This window comes from Bidens hawaiensis, unplaced genomic scaffold (genome assembly GCF_021521415.1).
Source record: "Bidens hawaiensis isolate Kalapana, Puna unplaced genomic scaffold, B.hawaiensis_p1.1 tig00020589_1, whole genome shotgun sequence".
NCBI lineage: Eukaryota > Viridiplantae > Streptophyta > Magnoliopsida > Asterales > Asteraceae > Bidens > Bidens hawaiensis.
This window is the reverse complement of record NW_027493151.1, coordinates 1-22,352: the sequence shown is the minus strand read 5'-3', so window position 1 is coordinate 22,352 and position 22,352 is coordinate 1. Positions and strand designations below refer to the sequence as shown.

Below are 22,352 nucleotides of genomic sequence, written 5' to 3'. Positions count from 1 at the left end.
ATAACACATTACATGATCATTACATCCAAGAATATTGAACTATCATTATGTTAAAAACATGGACTCTTTTGCATCCTTAATCAAGCCTAACATATTTCATTGTAGTCTTAACTCAATTATAGTAGAAAATATAAAACAATATCCATATTGATTATTAACACACTCTACTAGTCTACTCTTGCATATATATACATCAAATTAGATTTAGGGATTATTTGGTAGCATCTTAAATTATGAATAAATCAATCAGAGGTCAAGTATATTTGGTTTACTATGGAGCCGTTACTTGATAAGTTTTATCTAAATGATTTAGATGCTATATCTTAATCGATCAGACCTCTTAATAATTCGGCACAAGATTGTCAAACAACCCCTTATATTTTATCATACCTATATTATCTCTAAACAATGACGGAAACCCGATGAGACGAAAACCCAGATGGACTCAAGATTCGAACTGACAACCTTGCAAGACCTAACTCAAACCTTCATTGCAATAATCTACCAAAAATAACACAAGTATCAAACTTAGGTCTCCACTAAAAACCCCAACTTCCTACCACTGACTTCAAAACGATATATCAACATAATTATCATCAAATTAAATAAAAATAGATTGATGTCTACATTCACATTTATTTACACCAAAAATCATTATCACCGTTCACATTCCTCTTCTTCCATCATAGCCATAAAACACCCAAATTGTTTGTGCGTTGTTTTCATTCCCTTTCTCATTATTCATATTAACAAATACATCAAACTCAATCTCTAGACTTCGTCGATTTTATTTGTGTTCGTGAACTGTTCGAGAACACATTCATTTCCTTAATGAATGAACACAAACATAAAATCTCGTCCGGTAAGTATTCGTGCACATTATTTCCTTAACAAACATGAAAAGACCTTGTTCGTGTTCGTTCTATTTGTTTACATCCTTCAAAACTATATAACAACAATAACTACTATCAAATTAAATAAAAATAGATTGATGTCTCCATTCACATTTATTTACACCAAAATATCTTTATCACCATTCACATTCTTCTTCTCCCATAAAAAACAAAAACACCCAAATTTCCTTTCAAATCCTAAAAACAACTTTCACCGTTCGAACACTAAGCTCATCGGATTTCCATCCCACCGTATATTACGTCAGAAAGTTTTATGTTTGTGGTGACACAACAATTGTCAAGTTGCAGCCGGCGATATGGTTTCCCGGATAAACGCCCAAACAAAACTCTAAAAGCTAGTGTGGACCCTCTAAAACAATGTAGTCTAGCCAGAATATGTCAATATGACTCCAAATTTGAAATGTACAGTATCCTAAACACACAAAAAATTGTCGTTCTAAACAAAACAATAATAATAATAATAATAACAACAACAACAACGAAACATGACTCTTTAAATTTGAAAAATATTGTATCCGAAACACACAGAAAAGTGTCGTTCTAAACAAAACAATAATAATAGTAATAATAATAATAATAATAATAAAATTATATGTTTGTTTATTTAAATTAAAAAAAAATCCCTCAATATGTGGACCGCTATGGGCTCCGTCCGTTCAAACTTGTGGCCGGCTCGAGCTACCTTTAGCCAATGAGGCCTCGTATGCATACCCGACGTTCCTTAGTTAATCTTTCAAAAAAAAAGAAGTTAAAAAAAAAATAGATTGACGTCTACATTCACATTTATTATTTACACCAAATATCATTATCACCACCATTCACATTCTTCTTCTTTAAAACCAAAAATAAACACCCAAAATTTCAATTTCAAACCCTAAAAACACACCTTCCGATCAATCCAACCAAACCAAACCAAACCATGGATCCACTCCCACCACCACCACCATCACCATCAACCACCACGAAAAGCTGGAGCATCCACACCCGCCCCGAGATCACCTCCAAATACCAAATCCTCGACCAGATCGGCTCGGGCACGTACTCCGACGTGTACAAGGCCCGCCGCTTGTCCGACGACCTCCCCGTGGCTCTCAAAGAAGTACACGACTACCAATCCGCGTTCAGAGAAATCGAAGCGCTCCAAGCGCTTCAGCATTCTCCGAACGTGGTGGTCCTACATGAGTACTTCTGGAGCCACGACGAGGACGCCGTACTGGTGTTGGAGTATCTGGATAATGATTTATCTGAGGTGATTAAGGTGGCGAAGAAGGAGTGGGATGGTTGGGTGAGTGTGGGGGAGATTAAGAGGTGGGTGGTCCAAATATTGTTGGCGGTTGATGCGTGTCATCGGTGTTCGATTATTCATAGGGATCTTAAGCCCTCGAATTTGTTGGTTACGAGTAATGGTGTCCTTAAGTTGGCCGATTTTGGCCAGGTGAGGATTGATGATTATGTTTTTGTTGTTGCTATTTGTTGTGTTAGTTAAGCAGGTAATGCGGAAAAATATTGGATTATTGCGGTGGGATGTCGGTAATTTTAATAGCATGTAGAATTTACATATATAGCCGTTTAAGTTTTAACACTAACAATTCACTGTTCACACTAATATAGCCAGAGGTAAGACTGCCTACATCTTACCCTCCTCAGACCCTACCATCGCTTTGCTACTGGTGGGATATACTGAGTACGATGATGATGAATGACTAACAATTCAGTACACTCTCCTACTATAGTATTAACAAGTTATCCTTTTGCAACTTGCAAAACACTAACAATTGTAGCAAGTAGGAACCGATTAAGAATCAATACGCTAACATTAAATACTAAAAGTTGAATACTAAGACTTAAAACACTGATATCAGGAATATCAGTGATATATCGGTGAAATTGCGGTCAATATCGTCGATATTATCGGTACCGATATTCTAACCTATATTGACTGCATAGGTGATGTCAAAAAACTCTGCGATGTAATTGGTTGTATGATGTCATAGGGGCTGTAAGATGTCAAGTTAACTTTGCACATTAGAGTTTGTGATATCACACGTGTTGTATGATAGGGAGTACAGATGAGTTTGGTACTGGTACTAAAAGTACCAATACCGAAAATGCTTGGTACGGTACCAGTACCTACCGATTATGAAAACTCAAAACGTTGGTACCAAATTGGAACTGACGGTACCTGATTCACCAGTTCGGTACTATTTGCTCATCCTATTAGGGAGGAAATGGTCATAGAAACCATATGACAAATTGACAATGTTGTGGTAAAATCATTCTTTTGTTTTTGTTGGTAAAAAAAAAGTCATACATTGCCCATCATACGACACATATGGTTATTTTCTTCTTGTGAGGCTGTTATACAGTCCGTATGACTATTTTCTACATGTTATATTGCATATATGGTTGTACGGCTCGTATGGTGTCGGATCAACTCAGCAGATCATAGCCTGTGACATTGTACAAGCCATATGATAGGACAAAAATGGTCATTCGGGTTGTATAACTATGCTTTTCAAACTACTCATATGACCATTTTCTCTCTGTTATACTGATGTGAGCTGTCTGGGCTAAACTGCTCGTGTGACGCACTAGTGTTGTCTAGATAACGTGTTAGTGGTGTTTGTTTAGCTCTTATCCTAGGAAACAAGTGAGCTTAACAGGGTTGTTTTGTGATACTTTAATGTTGGTTTACACCATTCTAGATCAATACTCTGCAAAAATATATGTAAGAATTCTAGAGATTTATAAACACATCTTAGATATTGTATTTTTTGGAATTATTTAAGGAATTCTAGGACCATTTTCGCCATCTTTTAACGAGTATTCTAGACTCGTTTTAGCCCTGCCCATAAACATGCAAGACTTTGAACATTGCTATTTAAATTTAGGCGCGTCGTGACACTAAGCTGCATTCATTCAGTATAAAGTGTTTCTTTAGAATTCATTGAAGTTTTGTTATAACAGTGAATGATAAGAGTAGAAGTTAAAACTCTGTTTGAATGATATTCAATCAATTATTGATGATCATAATATTATGTTCTTTGCCATTGTCTAAAGTCTAAACCACGTTGGTTTAAGGCTAGACGTGTAAAACGAGACGAGTCGAGCCCGGGCTTGTGTAGGCCCGAGCTCGGCTCATTTAACCTACGAGAGCTTGGCCTAGCTCGTTTAATATTTGTTACTCCCTCCGTCCCATTAAATGTGCCCACATTTCCTTTTTTATTTGTCCCATTACAAATGTCCACTTTCAAAATTTATTAGCCAATTTCCAAGTTTACCCTTAGACACACAAAATTAACATTAATAAACAATATTTATGGACCCAATTTCCAAGGGCATTATTGTCATTTGGTAAGCAAAAAAAAATAATAATTTAATCTACCTTAAACTTTGTGTTTTTCAAACTAAGACACTTTGACCGGGACGAAGGGAGTACTTAATTTATATACATGTAAAACTAGGGTGTATACGAGCCGAGTCGAGCCTGTGTAGGCTCGAGCTCGGCTCGTTTAAGTTATGAGGACTCGAGCTCAGCTTGTTTAACTAATGAGGGCTCGAGCTAAGCTTGTTTTTTTATTTTAATAATTAATTTATATACATTTATAGTTATTTTATAAAATAACATAATATATAATTTATTTTTTATCATAATTTTACATTTAATAATAATTATTTTATAAATATACATTTGACATACTAAATATAAGAGTAATATGCTCGTTTAAGCTCATGAGCCAGCTTGAGCTCGATAAGTGAAGCTTGGCTCAGGCTCGTTTACATCCTATTTAAGATTTTTTATTTTGTTTGTTTAGGCGAGGATACGGATAGCACCGGGAGTTGTTTCAATTCATGACAACATACAACCTCAAAGCCAAGAACCAACCGTTTCCGACCTGGAACTCGTTAACCAAGAAAACCATTTAAATGCGATGGTCCCTATTCCTCTAACGACCATAGAGGAATACGGACCATCGGACGAGTTTAAATCCAAAGACCCGTATGACGAAACCGATAAAGACACAAATTGCCCCGACACAGACACGTCGTGTCTCGCCACATGCACCACGAGTGACGTCGAAGACGATTTTTTAAGAAGCAATTATTCTTACGAAGGCGGGCCGGAATCAGGGGTTTTAACATCGTGTGTCGGGACCCGTTGGTATAGAGCGCCCGAGCTTCTTTTCGGGTCGGAAAATTACGGGCCGGAAATCGACTTATGGTCACTCGGATGCATCATTTCCGAGCTTTTCACCCTCGAACCGATTTTCCGAGGGATTTCGGATATCGATCAGTTAAGTAGAATATTTAACGTGTTGGGTAATTTAAACGAGGAAGTGTGGCCTGGTTGCGCGCAATTACCCGATTACCAAATAATATCTTTTGAGAAAGTGGAAAACCCGAGCGGGTTAGTCTCGTGTCTTCCAAACCGAAGCCCGGATGAGATTTCGCTTGTGAAGAAATTGCTATGTTTTGACCCGGCGAGCCGGGCCACTGCAATGGAGTTGCTTCATGATAGGTATTTAAATGAGGAACCGTTACCGGTTCCTCTGTCGGAACTTAGGGTTCCGCCACCGGGCCATAGTGTGGGTCCGGGTTCGTCTGGGTCTGAGGATTGGGGTGATCGTCGGGACGTGGGTTCGGATTATGAGTTTGATGGGTTTGATGTTACTAAAGGAAGTGGTGGTGATTTTTCAATCAGGTTTTCTTGATCATATTGTTCCAAGTAATTGTTTTTATTTTTATTTATTTTTGTTATTGTTATTATTATTATTATTCTTTGTAAATTTAAGTGAAAAGATGTTTTGAGATGTGAAAGAGTTGAAATAAAGAACTTATCACTATTGTTAGTTCATTTATCATTTTACAAACCAAAGGAAATAATGGTTTTATTTTGTCAGTTTGAACCAAGTTTTATAAAACTTGTAATTTGTGTTAAAGTTAGAACCCCATAAACCATACCAATATAAATCTATTTAGTTATGAACGCAGGCTGTTGATGATCCAACCCAGTTGTCAGGGCCGGTCCAACCCTTTTGAGGGCCTAAAACTAAACTAGAATTCGAGACATTTTTTAAATTTTATTGTTACAAAGCAAAACAACATACAACGAATATGTTTGTTTTTTCAAATAATTTAAGGGTCATTTCCATCTTTTAGTATGTTTTTGGTCCAACTTTGGAGGCCTTATCAATGTGAGAAGCCTAAAATCCTAGCTTGAGTTTACTTCCTCTAAAGACGGTCCTGCCAGTTGTGTAGAAAGTTCCTTCTTTTAATCACTTTACAAAAGAGTAACATACTTGCATGTTTACATATGAGTCCACAATCTAATTTTGTTAGGGCTGTTTTTTTTTTTTTTTTTTGGAGGGGGGGGGGGGTTGTATAATCAGGTAGCATCCCTTGTATAATAGTGGTTCCAGGTTGTAGTAACCGATTAGGGTAGTGGAGATGAGGATTTACAAGTGGACTCTTAACCAATCATCCACTATCTTTATAATTATTACTAAATAAAATGTTTTGGGGGGTATTTAAGAAAAATGCTAATAGAAATTAAGCGGGATTTTACGGTAGTTAATAAGTAAGGTTGACATAATTATAAAGGTGTGTTCATGCCGGTATGTTTGACTTGTTTAATTAAATAGATCGACCTGTCAACCTCTTACTAATTGTTTTGGAAGGCATAGTGCCGGGACCCCAAATTGATACATAACACAACAATCATATTTTTTGTTTTTTGAAAACCACAACCATGGGGTCGCTATCACGATAGTGCCGGGACCCCAAATTGACACATAACGCCCCGGGGGATGATTTTGGGGGCACAATAACTCCCTATGACATCCCACTATGGGGGCCCTATCACCATAATGTCATGACCCCAAATTGGCACATAACACCATGGGAATGGTTTTGTGGACGCCATAACCCTCTATGACGTCCCACTATGCAGTCTTATATTTGATCCTAACACAATATATAAAAAGAAACATAAGATACATGTCAAGTTCAATAGATTTCGACATGATTATCCGCTTTACATAGTAGTTTGACGCTTTGCATTAACTTACGGGTTTACCAAACCCGACCCAAAATTGCACTAAAAGATTAACTATCGGCCCTAAAATGCCGTACAACTTGCTAGCATCTCACGTGCATGCACGGAAGCACACAACTCCTGTTATTTTACACCACACAACTCATGTTATTTTACACAAACTGTCTTCCTAACAATCTCAAACGCACATTACATATATGGCTCTGTTATTAAACTATCAAGATAGTCAAACTTTGACCTAATCTTGCGGCAGAAGAGCGATCTCGATTTCTTGAAGTGTTTTTCCTTTTGTTTCCATCACGTTTCGTTTTACAAACGCCACCCCTATCAAACAAAACGTACCCAACATTGCGTACAACAGCCGCGGGCCCATGATCTCCAGAAAACGCAAGAATAATAGCCCCACCATGAAATTGAACACCTAATAATCCAAAATAAATATTATTAAACTGGATCGGTTCCGCAGGGCCGTCCGAGAATCGTTATAATATTTTGGGCTGGAGGCAAAATTTAGGCATTATATGACTTGAGTAATTGAGTTTAAACATTAAGAATATTTATATATATATATATATATATATAAGGTAAGGATCCTAAGAGAACCCTTCGAAAATTGAGAACTTCGAGAACCATTTTGGACCACTAAAAAATGTTCTTTCCGGTTTCATTAAAAAAAACTTTGTATTATACATATGTGTATAATTTCATTTAATCTCTAGTTACGTAATGTACACATATGAATCATTTACCTTAAATTGTACATATGTGTATAATAAAAAAACATGTATGTACATATAGACATATTATACACATACGTATAATTTAGCAAAACCGAAACGTTTTTTTTATGAAACCGGGATGATAAATAAAAATTTTGGTTTTTTTACTTTTTTTATTTTTGCATTTTTTTTGTTTTATGTTTTATTTTTTATTTTTGGGTTTTTTGTGGTCCAAAATGGTTCTCAAAGTTCTCACATGATCCCAATCCTATATATATATATATATACATATACATATATACAGCTAATATTTAAAAAAAATGGGCCTATCGGTGTGTCGGGCTGGGGTCCGTCGACCAGGCCTAGCCCTACCTCATAGCCAGCCATGCGGTTTGGTTTGCCATTAGTGTGTTAACATTGAGTTAGTCAAGGCTTTAGTTATTCTAACCATCAGTTCATTGTATGTATTAGGCTATGTATATCAATCAATCAATCAATCAATCAATCATACCCAGTATTAGGCTATGTATAGATCGCATGCAAACCCTTCGTGATTAAACTCACATAAACAACGGACATGACCTGCTTTCTCTCTCTGCTTTCTAACCACAACTAACCTTCATGTCGTCTATGGTATTAGAGCTAAGTTGTTTCTCTAGCTCCTAGTGATTCTTGATGCGGTAGGTTTCAAATCTTTTAAGCACAACCGAATTTTGATAACAGAAGGCGCCGGGAAGAATAGCTTTGATACCATAAACGACTTGAATGTTGGTTGCAGTGAGACGGAGAGTAGAGAAAGCAGTTTATTTCCATTGATTATGTTTGTTTAATTACAAAGGCCATACAAGCCAAATATATAAGCTAATACATACAATGAACTAACACAATTGTCTGTGGTATTATACAAGATCTGCGCAACTCAAAGTCAACACAGGTCAGAACGCCAACACACTATTATATAAGATCCATTTAGCTACTACCACTACTAAAACTAGGCTTGTAAACGAACCAAACAAACATGAATAACACGAATGGGATATATTCGTATTCGTTTGTTATAACTTTAACTGAACAAACGATCAAACATGAACAACTAAACGAACAGGGTTTTCTTGTTCGTGTTTGTTAAGATCAATAATAAATTAATAATCCAAACGAACAAAAGTGAATTTCTTGCCGAATAATTCACGGACGATTCGATGAACATTCGTTTCGTTTACAGGCCTGACTAAAACCATATAAAATAAGAGCTGTGAAAAGCATCTTACCCAATGCACACACATGCAGAAGGCCATGGCTTTTGCTCTTATTCGGTTTGGAAAAATTTCCGAGAGAAGAAGACCAGGAACGGGACCCGCTCCACAAGCAAATGAAAACACAAACCTGCAAAAATTCAACATTTTCTTTATTTAGAAAATAAAGCGCTTAAAGTATATTCGATGCCACAATGAAAATTAATAATAGTTATTGTAGTAGTTTTTAGAGTATATAAACTACTTATAATATTTGCAAAAATATAGTATCTTACATTAGCATGCCGCCAACAGAAAGATACAGTTCCCGATGCTGCTGTAGAGAAACCTGCTGCAATTACTTGAAAGACCGTAGACACAGCCTAAAATAATAACAAAAAAGGACAACAATAAAGCACACGAGTTTTGAAATTTTCATAATGTTTTACAAACTTTATCATTGTTATCATATTTAGTTTTGGATTTGCGTTTTGGAGCTAACAACCAGCTTTTTAAAACATGCAATGTTAGAATTTGCGTGTTATTATTATTATTATTAAATGTTTCTTTTTAAGTTTTTAAAACCAACTTGAGACCACAATATTGGTTTTTAGATAATCAAATTCTTATTATTTCAAACACCATCTTCTACAGCGCATTTTATTGCGATTTTGATTATTAAATATAATCAGTTTTAAAACGCACATACAAACACGCTCCATATAATGGAATAGCAATGTAGATTATGCATTAAAAAAAATAGTAAAATTACCATGCCAAAGAAGCTCCATAGAAGGAGCACCTTCCTCCGAGTTTATCCATAAGCACAAGTGCAATAAAAGATCCTGAAAGAAAATTAATTTCGTAAATCATTATGTTGATTACTAAACCAAGGTGCTAGATAGGTTATTTACCAAATAGATTCACGATCCCGACAAAGGCGTTTGCAAGGTTTGAAGAAACTCCCGCACTTCTAAATACAGTTGAAGAGAAATAGAATATGGCGTTTATTCCTGATAGCTGTTGTAAAGCGAACAAGGTTGATCCAATAAAAAGAACTGCAAAAGGAGCGAATAAATAACAATGCAATATGCAGCGTATGCCCGTGTACCATTACACCATTTGTGTGTTTAAGCATATTCTTGGAATATGCTTTACACACCAAATTTACTTCAATTCAATGAGACAATTTCAACAACACATTCTCTATAATTTTAACTTTCACGTATTATGTTTAGTATTTATCTTATATAAATTTGGTACTCAAAGTTCAAAACAACAACAATCATACCCAGCATATCCCACATATAGCTAAAGCTATTTGTAGGGTCCGGTAGAGAGGTTGCTTCCAGTGAGACCCCCAGCTCAAAAAAATAAATAAATAAATAATAATAATAAATAAAATAAATAATAAATAAAAATAAACTGTTATAAAATATAAGAAAATAGCAGTGTAGAAATACTATACTAGAAGCAATATACTATTGGTAACATTAAAGCAAAATTTATAATCGATATACTAAAAAAAATAATAAGTACTCAAAGTTCAAAGTTACCTCTAAAATGACGCCCGTAAATCAGGTCTGAAATTTTAACAGTGTCATTTTCATCCCCTCGGTCAGAATTCAACAGCTCTGCCATTGCTGATCTTACATTTGCAGGTCCTAGAAGTTTATGGAACTCCACCTCGGCTTCTGTATTTCTTCCTCTCTACGAAGCATTGGAGAAAAATCACATTGAAAAACATGAGAACATAATAATATAATATGCAAGTAATATGTGGTCTTTTAAATGCATAACAGAGCATAGTGATTCTTTAAACGAAAGAAACACATGCATGTAGGGGTGCAAACGAGCGAGCTGCTCATGAGCTACTTGAGATCGGATTAGTAAAACCACTCGAAACGAGCCAAACCATACCAAGCCCAAGTCTCAAATAAAGCTCGTTTAGTTATCAAGCCCAAGCTTGAGCCTTGTACGGGAAGATCTGTTTAGGCTCATCGAGCGTTGTGTATTTTTAAGTTTTAACTATTTTGGACTTCTATGTATTAGTTTCACACTGCACAGCCGAGCTCAAGTCAAGCCTTGGCTTGTTTAAGGTATCTCACACAAGCTCAAACCTAGCTCGGCTCGGCTCGGCTCGTTTTAAGGTTTTTCTCAAAATAGATCAAAGCAAACCTTGTAAAGCCAATGTGGGCTTTCTGCACAGAATATCATAGCTAAAGCAAGCACTGTAGATGGTATCGTAGATAACCAAAAGCAAACACGCCACCTATACACATAGATTCAAATGACGAACTTAAAATACAAATTTTCTAAGAAAACAAAAAAAGCGTAATAATACTTTTAGCTATTTTCTTACCAGCCTGGGATACTTTTAACCGGGATCCCTATTAAAAGAGCCCCTAACAACCCTAAACAAGTTGCAATTTGAATAAAGCTACCGTATGTACCGCGCACAGAAGGAGGCGAAACCAGCAAGAAATCACGAAAAAATTATAGAGAGATGATTTAAACAAATCTACTTATGTAGGGACTAGGGGTGGCAATTGTGATACATTGGGTTGAATGGGTTATATTAAAATGTATATAGTGGCTCAAATTGGGTCAAACTTAAAAAAAATGATTGAAACGGGTCAAAACTTCTCAACTTTTTTTTTATTGGAACGAGAAAAGCAGAGGAAATTTTATAGTACTTTTACTTTTTTAGTTTTTGATTTATATTTCGAGTTATGATTCTTTAACTGTTTTTTGAATTTTTTGATGAGGGGTTTATGAAATCTCAACCATTTTGACCCATTTCAAAAGCCCCTTATTAAAAAATTCAAGCATAATAATTAAAAAATCATAACTCGAAATATAAATCAAAAACTAAAAAAGTAAAAGTACTAAAAAGTTTCCTATGTTTTTCTCGTTCCATAAAAATTAAAAAAAAAAAAACCTCGAGAAATGTCAACCCGTTTTGACCCGTTTCAATCAAATTCTTTTTTTAGTTTGACCCATTATATACATTTTAATACAGCCCAATGGGTCACATTTGCCACCCCTAGTAGGGACTTATTTGGTTATGGTATATCTTTTAACGGATCAAAACTAGTCAAATAAAGAACCTAAATAAATGGGTCTGTTTGGGTTATGTTTTTTCACAAATGGGCCAAATAAACTTTGTGACTGATAAGGGAACGGGCCAAATAGGTGAATGGAACTCATCCAAAACGTGTTTCCAATGCTCAAAATGTTACCTATCTTGACTCGTCATCCGTTCATTGCTTATATTCCAAAAACATTTAAGGTTTATGAATTTATTTAAAATTTCATTTCATGTAGTAATATATTAAGATTAGTTTCTTGTTTTGACCCTTTAGCCAACCTGCTTGGACTTATGTATTGGAGAATGGTGCCTAACTGTAAACATGTTTTTGACAATTTATTTATAGCTATTATATTATATGTACCGATTAGCAAAATTTTAAATTTAAAGCCAATTTGACACGCTATTCGATTACAAAAAAAATAATAATAAATAAATAAAAAGGACAAAGTTGTTCCAGGTCAACCCGCCCGTTTAGACCCAACCCACAAATATGCAAGCAAGTAGTCTTACTTAACCTCTGTGATATAGAGATGCCACAGGTGGACCAATCCCTAGCCCGAGTCCAACAACGAACCTCCCAATTAGCATCCCTGCCAAATTATTGGTTGTTGCACTGAAACAAGTAATTATTAGCAAATGTAACACATCGATTAAATTGTTTCATGGCCACATTTTTTAAATTGCAAATATGAGAGACAAAAATGAGAAGTGTGAGAAGGATTTGTGACCACACAAAAAACCCTTCAAAATAAATTCAAAAAAAAATCATAACTCAAAATATATATAAAAAACAAAAAAAATTTACAAACTACAATGTTTCCACCATCATTCCCGTTCAAAACAAAAATAAAAAAAATGACGAAAAAATAAAGAAAAATGACAAAAAGACACAATGACGTAAATGAACAAAAGACACAATTATACTAAAAAAGGACACAATTGATCGCAAAATTTAACTCAATGCCGAACAAAATATAGCACAATGTTGAGTAATATAACACAATATAAAGAAAAATTGACACAATGTCAAGGGAAAAAGACAATCAATGATGAAATAAACACAAAACATAATGATAAACAAAAAAACACGACGTTTTTCACTAACCATTGTGTTTTTTTTATGAGAACGAGAAAGACGGTGGAAACATTTGTGTGTTTTACTTTTTTCGTTTTTTTATTAAATTTTGAGTTATGATTTTTTTATTTATTTTTTTTTAATTTTGAGGGGTTTTTTTGTGTGGCTACAAATCCTTCTCATTCTTCTCATTTTCTTTGTAGAATAACTTGACCCTTATTATTATTACCTGCAAGCAGCACCGATGACCATAGGCAAAGCACACAACTGAAAAGTCCTGCGGCGGCCGAATTCATCAGCAATCCAACCACTGAACAGAGATCCAACAAAGGCGCCACCAAGACACGTACTAACTATCAGGCCTTCATTTACATTCGTAAGGTCAAGATTTATAGTTTATATGCAAATAATTAGATAGAAGGTGATAATTAATAAAATGTAAAAAAAAAATACCTTCAGCCAAACTATTCCCATTGAAACCAAGATCATGTGATATACTTTCAAGTGGTTCATTTACCACCCTGCACATATAAGAACATAGGTTTGTAAACGAACCGAATGAACACATACGAAGCATCTTCGTGTTCGTCATTTAACTTTAACCAAGCAAACGATAAAAACACGAGCAACTAAACGAACGGATTTTCTTGTACATTTCTTAAGAAAATGAACATGCTCAGGTTCGTTTATGTCCATTCATTCAAGGGCAGGCAAAAAGTGTCTTATCGTGTTTAACAGGACACTGACAACGCGATTAACACAAGTATCAAACATGAATACAACTTTTTTATCGATTTATTATCTCATGTCTATAACACAATTGCATGTTTCATGTACCAAGAAGAATGATGGAGGCTAGCCTACTAATTTTAGTTATTTTAAAAAATATATAATTAAATAGTGTACTTTCTCCATAAACAGGTTTAATCGTGTCTTAAACAGGTCACGAATTGTCAGCATCATTGATAGTCCTGAGTTCGTTGATACTAGATAGTATAGATGAATGGTTCGTGAACGTAAACGAACGAACATATGTGTTCATGTAGCTAAATGAACTGAATTTTTCATGTCCGTTCATTTATTAAATAAACGAACATAAACGAACTTCCTACTGACTGGTTCACAATTGTTCATCAAACGTTAGGTTCGTTTACAGGCCTATATGCCCCCCCTCGTAAACTTAAGATAATATCATAGTTAGCTAACTATGTATAAGTTAATGCACAAGGCACACGTTACTCATCAATTAGTTGAATAAATATGATCTTACAACCTTTATGAAGGAATATGAAATCTACCCTTGAAAACCACATTTTTGCAAAGAAACGTCAAATAAACTCGAATTAACAAACTATTTCACTATATAAAGAGGATTTTTTTTCTGGAATTGATATAGAATCATGCTCAAATATTTGTGTTTAAGATGTGTGGAAAATGAAAACAAAAGATGTCTAGATTGAGAACGAACCCAAGATGGTAACCAAATAAAAAAGAGACAATGGTTGCCACAAGCACATGAGGCAGAGAACGTCTTAACGGTGGATCTGAATACTCTTGGACCATATCATCCTCCAAAAATCCTACACATAACACACAAGAATTTCAGCAACGTTAGTGTAATTACAAAGTCGTTAAGACATTATTGAGAAGCTACATTTTTTGCAAATAAATAATAATAATAATAATAATAACAAATAAAAAATTGTAACATTTGTGAAAACTTTTTGCATCGCCAAACTTATTAATGATGACTTTATCAAAACAAGAATATGAAGAAATATGACAAATAATCAGATCATCATGATCATCATCATCGTACTCAGTAAATCCCACCAATAGTAAAATAACCGTTCATCGTACAAAGTTATGGTAAGGTCTGAGGAGGGTCAGATGTAGTAAATAAGCTTCCGCACTTTAACGTTATTTTAATGAAATTAGTAAAGTAACGTCAAAATTAGTGCAATTTCACTTCCACCCCCCTTTTCCTTCTGGGCCCACACATATATATACATTATATGACAAATGATGAGATATTTACCAGAATCATCTTCTAGATCAACTGAATTTGTACCATCCTTAGACGGCATCCTCTTGTACATAGAGGTAGCAACGTGTGGCTGTGCCGGCATCCCACAAAATGTCGAAAATTAATAATAACAAATTGCACAACTTGGATAACTTAACAGCTACTGAACCCACTGAAACAAAATGTCATTCACATTAACCAATAGAAAAATTCCAGAAACTTCTACACTACTCAAGAGGCTTAAAGAACTCTAGAAGCCTCCTACTTTAGGCTATGTGTAGTGGAGGGGCTACAAAATGGGGCGGTTTGTGCCATGTGGCGCCCAGTAAGCAAAGGGTAGATTTTTGTTTTAGGGGTGTAGTGGTGTTGTAGCCCTATATATATATATATATATACCACAAAAAAAATATAATAATAATATTCATCAAGCATATACAGGCGACAAAAAACACCCCCCCCTATCGCCTCATTCATTGCCCGGGGGGGGGGGGTGTTCACCCAAAAACAGTAATTATCTACACATTCTAGTAATTTTTTTATTTTTATTTTAAACAACTCGTATATTGAACAAAAGGATCCAATTACAATAGAGAGGTGGGAAAGCGGACAACAAGCTGCGCCGCCACCTCCTTTTAAATGGCAAACCCGATAATGATTGCCCCAAAGGCCCAAATAATACAGGTTCCATAGCATAGTCAGTTATCAGTTGGTACTTTTTGTTACTTAGACACTTGTACCTTTCAGTTACATGTGCATTGAGTACTTGTACCTATCTCTTATCAGTGTGAAAACTTGCACATTATTTATAAAAGTTTCCTCTCATCTTAGTTTTCAAATCTAATTAATCATCTACCACATTATTCACAAAACTCAAATTCACCTAGTTACAACTTCTAACACCAACATTATTCACAAAATTTAATAATATCAACACCTAGGGCTAGAATTTCAGATCTACCAAACTACAACATCAAACCTACAATCAACCTACACATCTCTGTTTCAGCAACCTCAACAAACCGATCAAACACATAATAATTCAAATCAAGTAACAACAATCACATTTTCACTACAACTATACATTTTTCAAATTTAATCAAAAACACTAAAAACTGAATCTTGAACCAAAAAAAATAAAAAAATCAACACATTTACTTACAGAAATACCCAAATCAAGAACTCAATTCAAAATTGAATCTTGAACACAAAACCCACCTGATTTCATACTTCAAAAGCCTTAAACTGAATGTTGAACCACAAAACACCTTATTTCAGGGGGGACTTGAAGAGGTAGGTCCCAGCAGAGCCCAGTTGGACCCACAGGACTCACCTTGAAAAGAGACGTCTGCGCAGAAACCAACTGGATCCGCAGGACCCACCATGCTCAGAGACGTGACGTCCTTACGCGCAGTACGCAAGCTGTTCCCGCAGGAAATGCCTCCCAATGGTGAAGTACTCCGCCTGTTCCCGCAGCTGCGGATACAAGCCATCAGGGAAGGCCACCCGCGCAGCAAGGCTACACGCACAAGGCACTTAGCTCTCAATAATTCAGTAGTCACCTGAAGGAATGAGCAAAGCCGGGAACAATCCCGCACAAAGGCGGAGGGGGAATACTCCCGCCCAAATGAGCCAGTCCGTACGATACTGGAAGATCTTTTGTACTGTACCTGACGAGGTATGGGCAAAAGATCTGACCAGAGATACGACAGCCCATTGACAACAGTATGGCGAGCAGCATGCTCTTGTACTGTATGTCACTATTAGCCGCTACCTACTCACCAACTCCTGTCATACCACGTGCATAGCCTGCAGTTGGTGGAAAAGGAATAGTACACAGCAGGCCTGGTCACTGTCAGCCGCTGCCTACCAGCATGGCACGTGCGTAGGCCACAGTTGGTAGAACAGGAATACTATTCAACCGGCTATACCCTCTTGGAAACCTACATTCGGCTATAAATACCCCAAATGGTATGATCATCTCATCTTATCTTGTATCTTACATCTTATACCTGATATCTGCTCTAGCAATCTCTTAATATACACTTATATTCAAGAGCAATCTAGTCTGATTCTCACGCCGGAGGGTGGTCACAAGGAGGTACCCCCCCTTCTCAGTGACGAGCTCACGGTGTTTGTTTTGCAGGTTATCAGAAGAACCATCTTTGCCGGGTCTAACCCTCGTGGGAAACATCTATTTAACCCCCAGATTATCTGTAATCTGCCCGGGGTCCATTAGTGTTTCTTCATTGGCGCCATCCGTGCATAAAAGCTAGAACTTCATTTCTTTTCAGTTTTTCAAACTTCTGGAAAGATGGTTAAAGAAACTCCGGTAACCACAACCCCAGCTACTGAGGGGAATACCGGCGACTACACAGTTTTTACGAACACTACCCCGGTTACCCAAGCGGGGGCAAGTGCAGTAAATTTTACGAACACTACCCCAGTTACCCAAGCTGGGGCAAGTGCAGTAAATAATCGCTCACTGGGATTCACCGATACCCAGTTAGAGAGACAAAGAACGAGACTCCCCCGCCAAACACTCGATGAAGTTAAAGCTGTGGGCGGAAGCACGGTCAAAAAGAATTCCAAGCTGAGTTGGATGAACGCTTACGTTTACTCCAACAGGCTGATGAATTCGTAGAGTACTTTGACGATGATTCGGAGGAATCCGATAGTGACGCAAACCCTCGTCATAGGGCGAAAGGGAAGCGTAAGGAAACGGACTCCCAACCGAGAAGGCATTTTGGAGAAACCTTCAAACCAAAAAACGCGGGTGGAAACCCACGTGACTTCTCCAAAACATTTACACCAACTGCTGCAAAGGCGGGGAACGTCCAAATTTGCAAGGGACATTGAGAAAGCAATCGTCCCGAAAAGTGCCAAACAGATGTCCAACATCGGCACTTACGATGGTATATCTGATCCAGACGATCATTTGAACAGGTTCATAGCGGGGGCAACCGTCAGTAGTTGGACGGAACCTACGTGGTGTTACATGTTCCAAATGACGCTTGTTGGGGCAGCTAGAGCGTGGTTCGATCGTCTACCGGTCCACCACATCTACGATTGGGAAGACTTCCAGCAGAAATTTAGCCAACACTTCAGCCAACAAAGAAAGTATACCGAAGAGCAATGGACAATCCTCAAATGCATTCGAGAGGAAGATGAATCTTTGCCAGACTTCATCACTCGCTTCAACTCAAAGAAGCTAAGTCTGGGTAATATTAGCGAAGATCTTGTTCGCGCTGCTTTCATCCAGGGCGCGAACGACCCAGAGCTCATCCGCACCTTAACGGGTAAAGATGGCATGCCATCCACATGGGATGCCATCATGACAGCAGCTAAACGCTTTGCGGAAACGGAGAAGCAACTGGGTAGAGATCTCCCCAGAGCACAAACCTCTACACCCAGAAAACAAGAGAAGACAACGTCCTTACCGCCCGACTAAACAAAAAGCGGAAGCTAGGCATTTGGCAGTCAAGGGTAAACTTTGACACCTCATCCGGCTTGCAACATCGGTTAGGCGGAAGGGATAACGTACAGTCGAACCAGAACTCCAGATGGACGCCACTCACCAAAAGCGTCACCGAGATATTCGCCACTGAGGAGCTCCCATGGCCAAAGGCTCCAATAATCCGACATCGTCACAATGCTGATCGGAGCAAATACTGTGACTTTCACAGGACAAAAGGCCACAACACTGAAGAATGCACAGACGTAAAGGACATCGTCGAAGCATTTGTCAGAGATGGGACGCTCGCACACCTCGTGGCGTAACGAACGCTGAGCAGGCTGATGCGTGTCGAACCCCAGCTGGGGAAAACACGAATAAAATTGCAGCTTCAATGCCGGAGACTACATACTGCGTAAACAACGAGATCCCGAACCAGGTGCATATCGGCTCGATGGCACTCCCATCCCAACAACATGGAAGGGAGCTCAATTACACAGTTTGCATGTAGATCAATTCCAAATTTGTAAAGAAAAGGCCCAGAGCCACTTCTAATGGAAATGATTCTCCTTAGAACATCGACGCTGATGATTTTACATTTATACTTATGAACTTTCCACACGGATATGCCGGTCTTCACCGCATACATAAGTGTGAAAGAAGTCGTTGCGTGGGGAAGGCGGCAAAACCCGCATAAACCCAAAAAACGGCAAACCTTCACGCAGGTCAGTTAAAGGTAAAGTTCAGTCATCCCACTAAATGAAAGTGCCGGTCTATCCGCACGAATCATGATAGAGGAAACTGAACACTAACCTATTAACAACCGCGCGTCGAACGGTTAATTTATTCAACACTGATATGCCGGTTTTCACCGCATAATTACGTGGAAAGTCGTTGCGTGGGGAAGGCGGCAAAACCCGCATAAACCCAAAAAACGGCAAACCTTCACGCAGGTCAGTTAAAGGTAAAGTTCAGTCATCCCACTAAATGAAAGTGCCGGTCTATCCGCACAAATCATGATAGAGGAAACTGAACACTAACCTATAACAACCGCGCGTCGAACGGTTAATTTATTCAACACTGATGCCGGTACTCACCGCATAATTACGTGGAAAGTCGTTGCGTGGGGAAGGCGGCAAAACCCGCATAAACCCAAAAAACGGCAAACCTTCACGCAGGTCAGTCATAGGTAAACTTTGGTCATCCCACTAAATGAAAGTGCCGGTCCTACCCGCACAAATCATGAGAGGAAACCGAACCTATTGACAAACGCGCGTCGAATGGTTAACTTATTCAAAATACTTTAGAAAATTTCTAACAGAAGGATGAGGAAAACCTCCACGCAGGTTAGATGTAGGTAAAGTTTAGCCATCCTACTAAGTGCAAGTGACGGTCCTACCCGCACAATCACGAAGGAGGAAGCAAAACTTCAACCTATTATCTACCACGTTCAAAGGTTAACTTATTCTAAACACTTAGAAAATTTCTAAAAAGATGAGGAAAACCTCCACGCAGGTCAGATATAGGTAAAGTTTAGCCATCCTACTAAGTGCAAGTGACGGTCCTACCCGCACAATCACGAAAGAGGAAGCAAAACTTCAACCTATTATCTACCACGTTCAAAGGTTAACTTATTCTAAACACTTGGAAAATTGCTAATTTAAACTAAAGTATGCATGAGCAAGTCATATAACGTTTATAAAGCAAGTCATCCAGTGAAAGAAGCGGTCTTACCCGCACAAAGATTTATATTTCATAATAATCATTACAAGAATGGCCGGGTAACTACCCGCCTACAAGAATATAAATCTATACAAGCTAAACCTATCCTAACAGTGGGAAGGGATCTTCAGGATCAAGCTTCAGGACCACTTCCACTTGGACCAGCACCATCAGTAGAGCGTGGCGGTTCAAGGAAAGCTTTAAGGATAGCTAGCCCATCATCAGCAGCAGCAACTTCGTTCACCTTCTCCACCACCGGATGCGGGAAGGCGGCATACTGATTCACTGCTTGGTCATAAACAGCTTCAGTATCCACATCATACAAAGGGAAGTTGGAAGGCGGGATGCCTTTCTCAACGAACCCTAGACCAAGCAGGAAGCCGGCCTTTTCCCCATCCTCATGAGAAGCGTTGAGGGCTGCGCTCATGGCATCGTCGTATGATGTGTCCGTGAAGACTCGATGCACAACCTACAAAAAAAATATACAAGTATCAAAACCTTTCCTATTTACAAAGAAAAGCGTGAAGACATTATGAAGCTAAGCTTACCTGAGACAACGCTTCTCGAAGAAGCCATTCCTTGGTAACCAGAGCTTCCTGGAGGGCAGCTTGAGCTTGGTTACGGGCGCGTTCGGCTTCACTTTTGTTAAGGTTGGCAAGCAACACTTCTTTAGCCGCAGCCTCTTCAACGCCCTTTAGCTTCCGCTCAGTATGGTCAAGCACCCCCTCTGGTCCAAGATCTCTTAGAGCTTCTTGGCGTCTTCCATCGCCAAGGCATCATGAGCCTGTTGGAGCGCCTCTAGTTTGGCTTTAAGTTCCTCATTCTCGAGGCGTAAAGGCTCAGCAACAGCTTCAGCCTTGGTGGCCCTCTCGGTTGCGTTCCGTGCAGTTTCCTTAGCCAGCCGAAGCTGTTCGTTAACAGCTTGGGCAGCCTTGGAACGGGCCTCGAGCCGGGCCTGAACTTCAACCTCGAGGGCCTTGAAGGCCTTCTCCTTTTCCGCAGCCACTGTGGTAAGCCTCCTATTCTCCTCCCGGACAGCCCGCGCCTGAGCTACTTCTTGAATGCGAGCTGCTTTTAACTTGTCGTTTTCACGACAAAGCAGCTCGACGCGCGGCTGCATCCGGGCCAGGAGAAACCGAAGCTCATTGGTTAGCCTACCCTCCTGGTAGCTAGCCATGGCTTCCCCCAACGCACCACTGGGAGCTGCGTGACGAGCCCACTCCACGCACTCCACAGGCGTGCGAAGGGTTGTTCCTCGGCGGATGTTCCATCGTGGAACATACACTTCATTGGAATCCGACACTGCAAAAAACAAAAAGCAGTTAGGAAAAGATGATAAAAAAAAAGGCCAAAAGAACCCTACGCACCTGTAGGGTCGACAACAGGCCGATAGCCGCCAAACCCATCACCTGAACCCAAGGGAAATCCATCCAAGAGGTCAGGCAGATGGGAAGGAGGCAGAGGTTGGCGAGAAGCCCCAAGCATACCTGAAGGATCGGCCGTCGTTGCCGATGACGGAGGAGGCATGGTGAAGGCCGCCGCGGGGTAGTAGAAACCAACGGAGGTGAACTCACCGTAGGTGAACTCACAACTGTGGTCGCCGCTGCGGAGGAGTCCGCAGAAACAGTCACCGCCGGCTCAGTGAAAGATTCAGTAAATATGGCACTGACAGCCGGCGGTGATGTCATCACAGTTGGAACAGTTGGCTCAACTGGGTGAGCAACTGAACCAACTGAAGCAGGCGCAGCCGCCTGGGTCATCGCCTCAGGTAGGCTGACCAAGCCTACCGTCATGGGTCCGGAGGTGCTCCTCCCCGCTCCACCCTGGAATGCGGTAGCATCCACGCCTGCACAAAGAAGATAAGTATTAATGATGGAAAGCTATGAAGTTAAAAGTAAAGGAAGTTTGTACTTACGGTTTTCTTGAGCCTAAAAGTGCGAACAGGCGGGGACGAACCCGATGGAGCCGGCCTCTTTACACCGCACACCGTCGTCATCCTGGGCTCTCCGGAGGTGACAGTCGTCGCAGCCTCCGGAGCAGTGGTCTTATCACCACCAGGGTTCC

The 22,352-nt window shown here is 38.9% G+C and overlaps 1 protein-coding gene and 1 pseudogene across 2 annotated transcripts; one reads left to right on the top strand and one right to left on the bottom strand.

Moving 5' to 3' along the window:
- Positions 1 to 1,716: 1,716 nt before the first annotated feature.
- On the top strand, positions 1,717 to 5,788 carry LOC143561179 (cyclin-dependent kinase F-1-like). The gene is made up of 2 exons (XM_077049301.1): positions 1,717 to 2,349; positions 4,730 to 5,788. Exons 1-2 carry the CDS (start codon positions 1,834 to 1,836, stop codon positions 5,624 to 5,626), a joined length of 1,413 nt encoding a protein of 470 aa, XP_076905416.1. The 5' UTR covers positions 1,717 to 1,833; the 3' UTR covers positions 5,627 to 5,788.
- Positions 5,789 to 7,109: 1,321 nt separating this feature from the next.
- LOC143561178 (putative plastidic glucose transporter 2) lies at positions 7,110 to 15,320 on the bottom strand (annotated as a pseudogene). Its single transcript, XR_013140255.1, has 13 exons — positions 15,128 to 15,320; positions 14,558 to 14,669; positions 13,543 to 13,610; positions 13,319 to 13,451; positions 12,536 to 12,627; positions 11,283 to 11,403; positions 11,099 to 11,192; positions 10,477 to 10,630; positions 9,835 to 9,978; positions 9,693 to 9,765; positions 9,217 to 9,303; positions 8,957 to 9,071; positions 7,110 to 7,390 (listed from the first exon to the last, which is right to left on the bottom strand). The product of XR_013140255.1 is annotated as a putative plastidic glucose transporter 2 (transcript).
- Positions 15,321 to 22,352: the final 7,032 nt, after the last annotated feature.

Excerpts from the sequence above, each read along its gene's own strand:
- LOC143561179 (XM_077049301.1), top strand. The coding sequence starts at position 1,834 with ATGGATCCACTCCCACCACCACCACCATCACCATCAACCACCACGAAA. Across the intron at positions 2,350-4,729 it reads AGTTGGCCGATTTTGGCCAG|GCGAGGATACGGATAGCACC; the intron begins GTGAGGATTGAT and ends TTGTTTGTTTAG.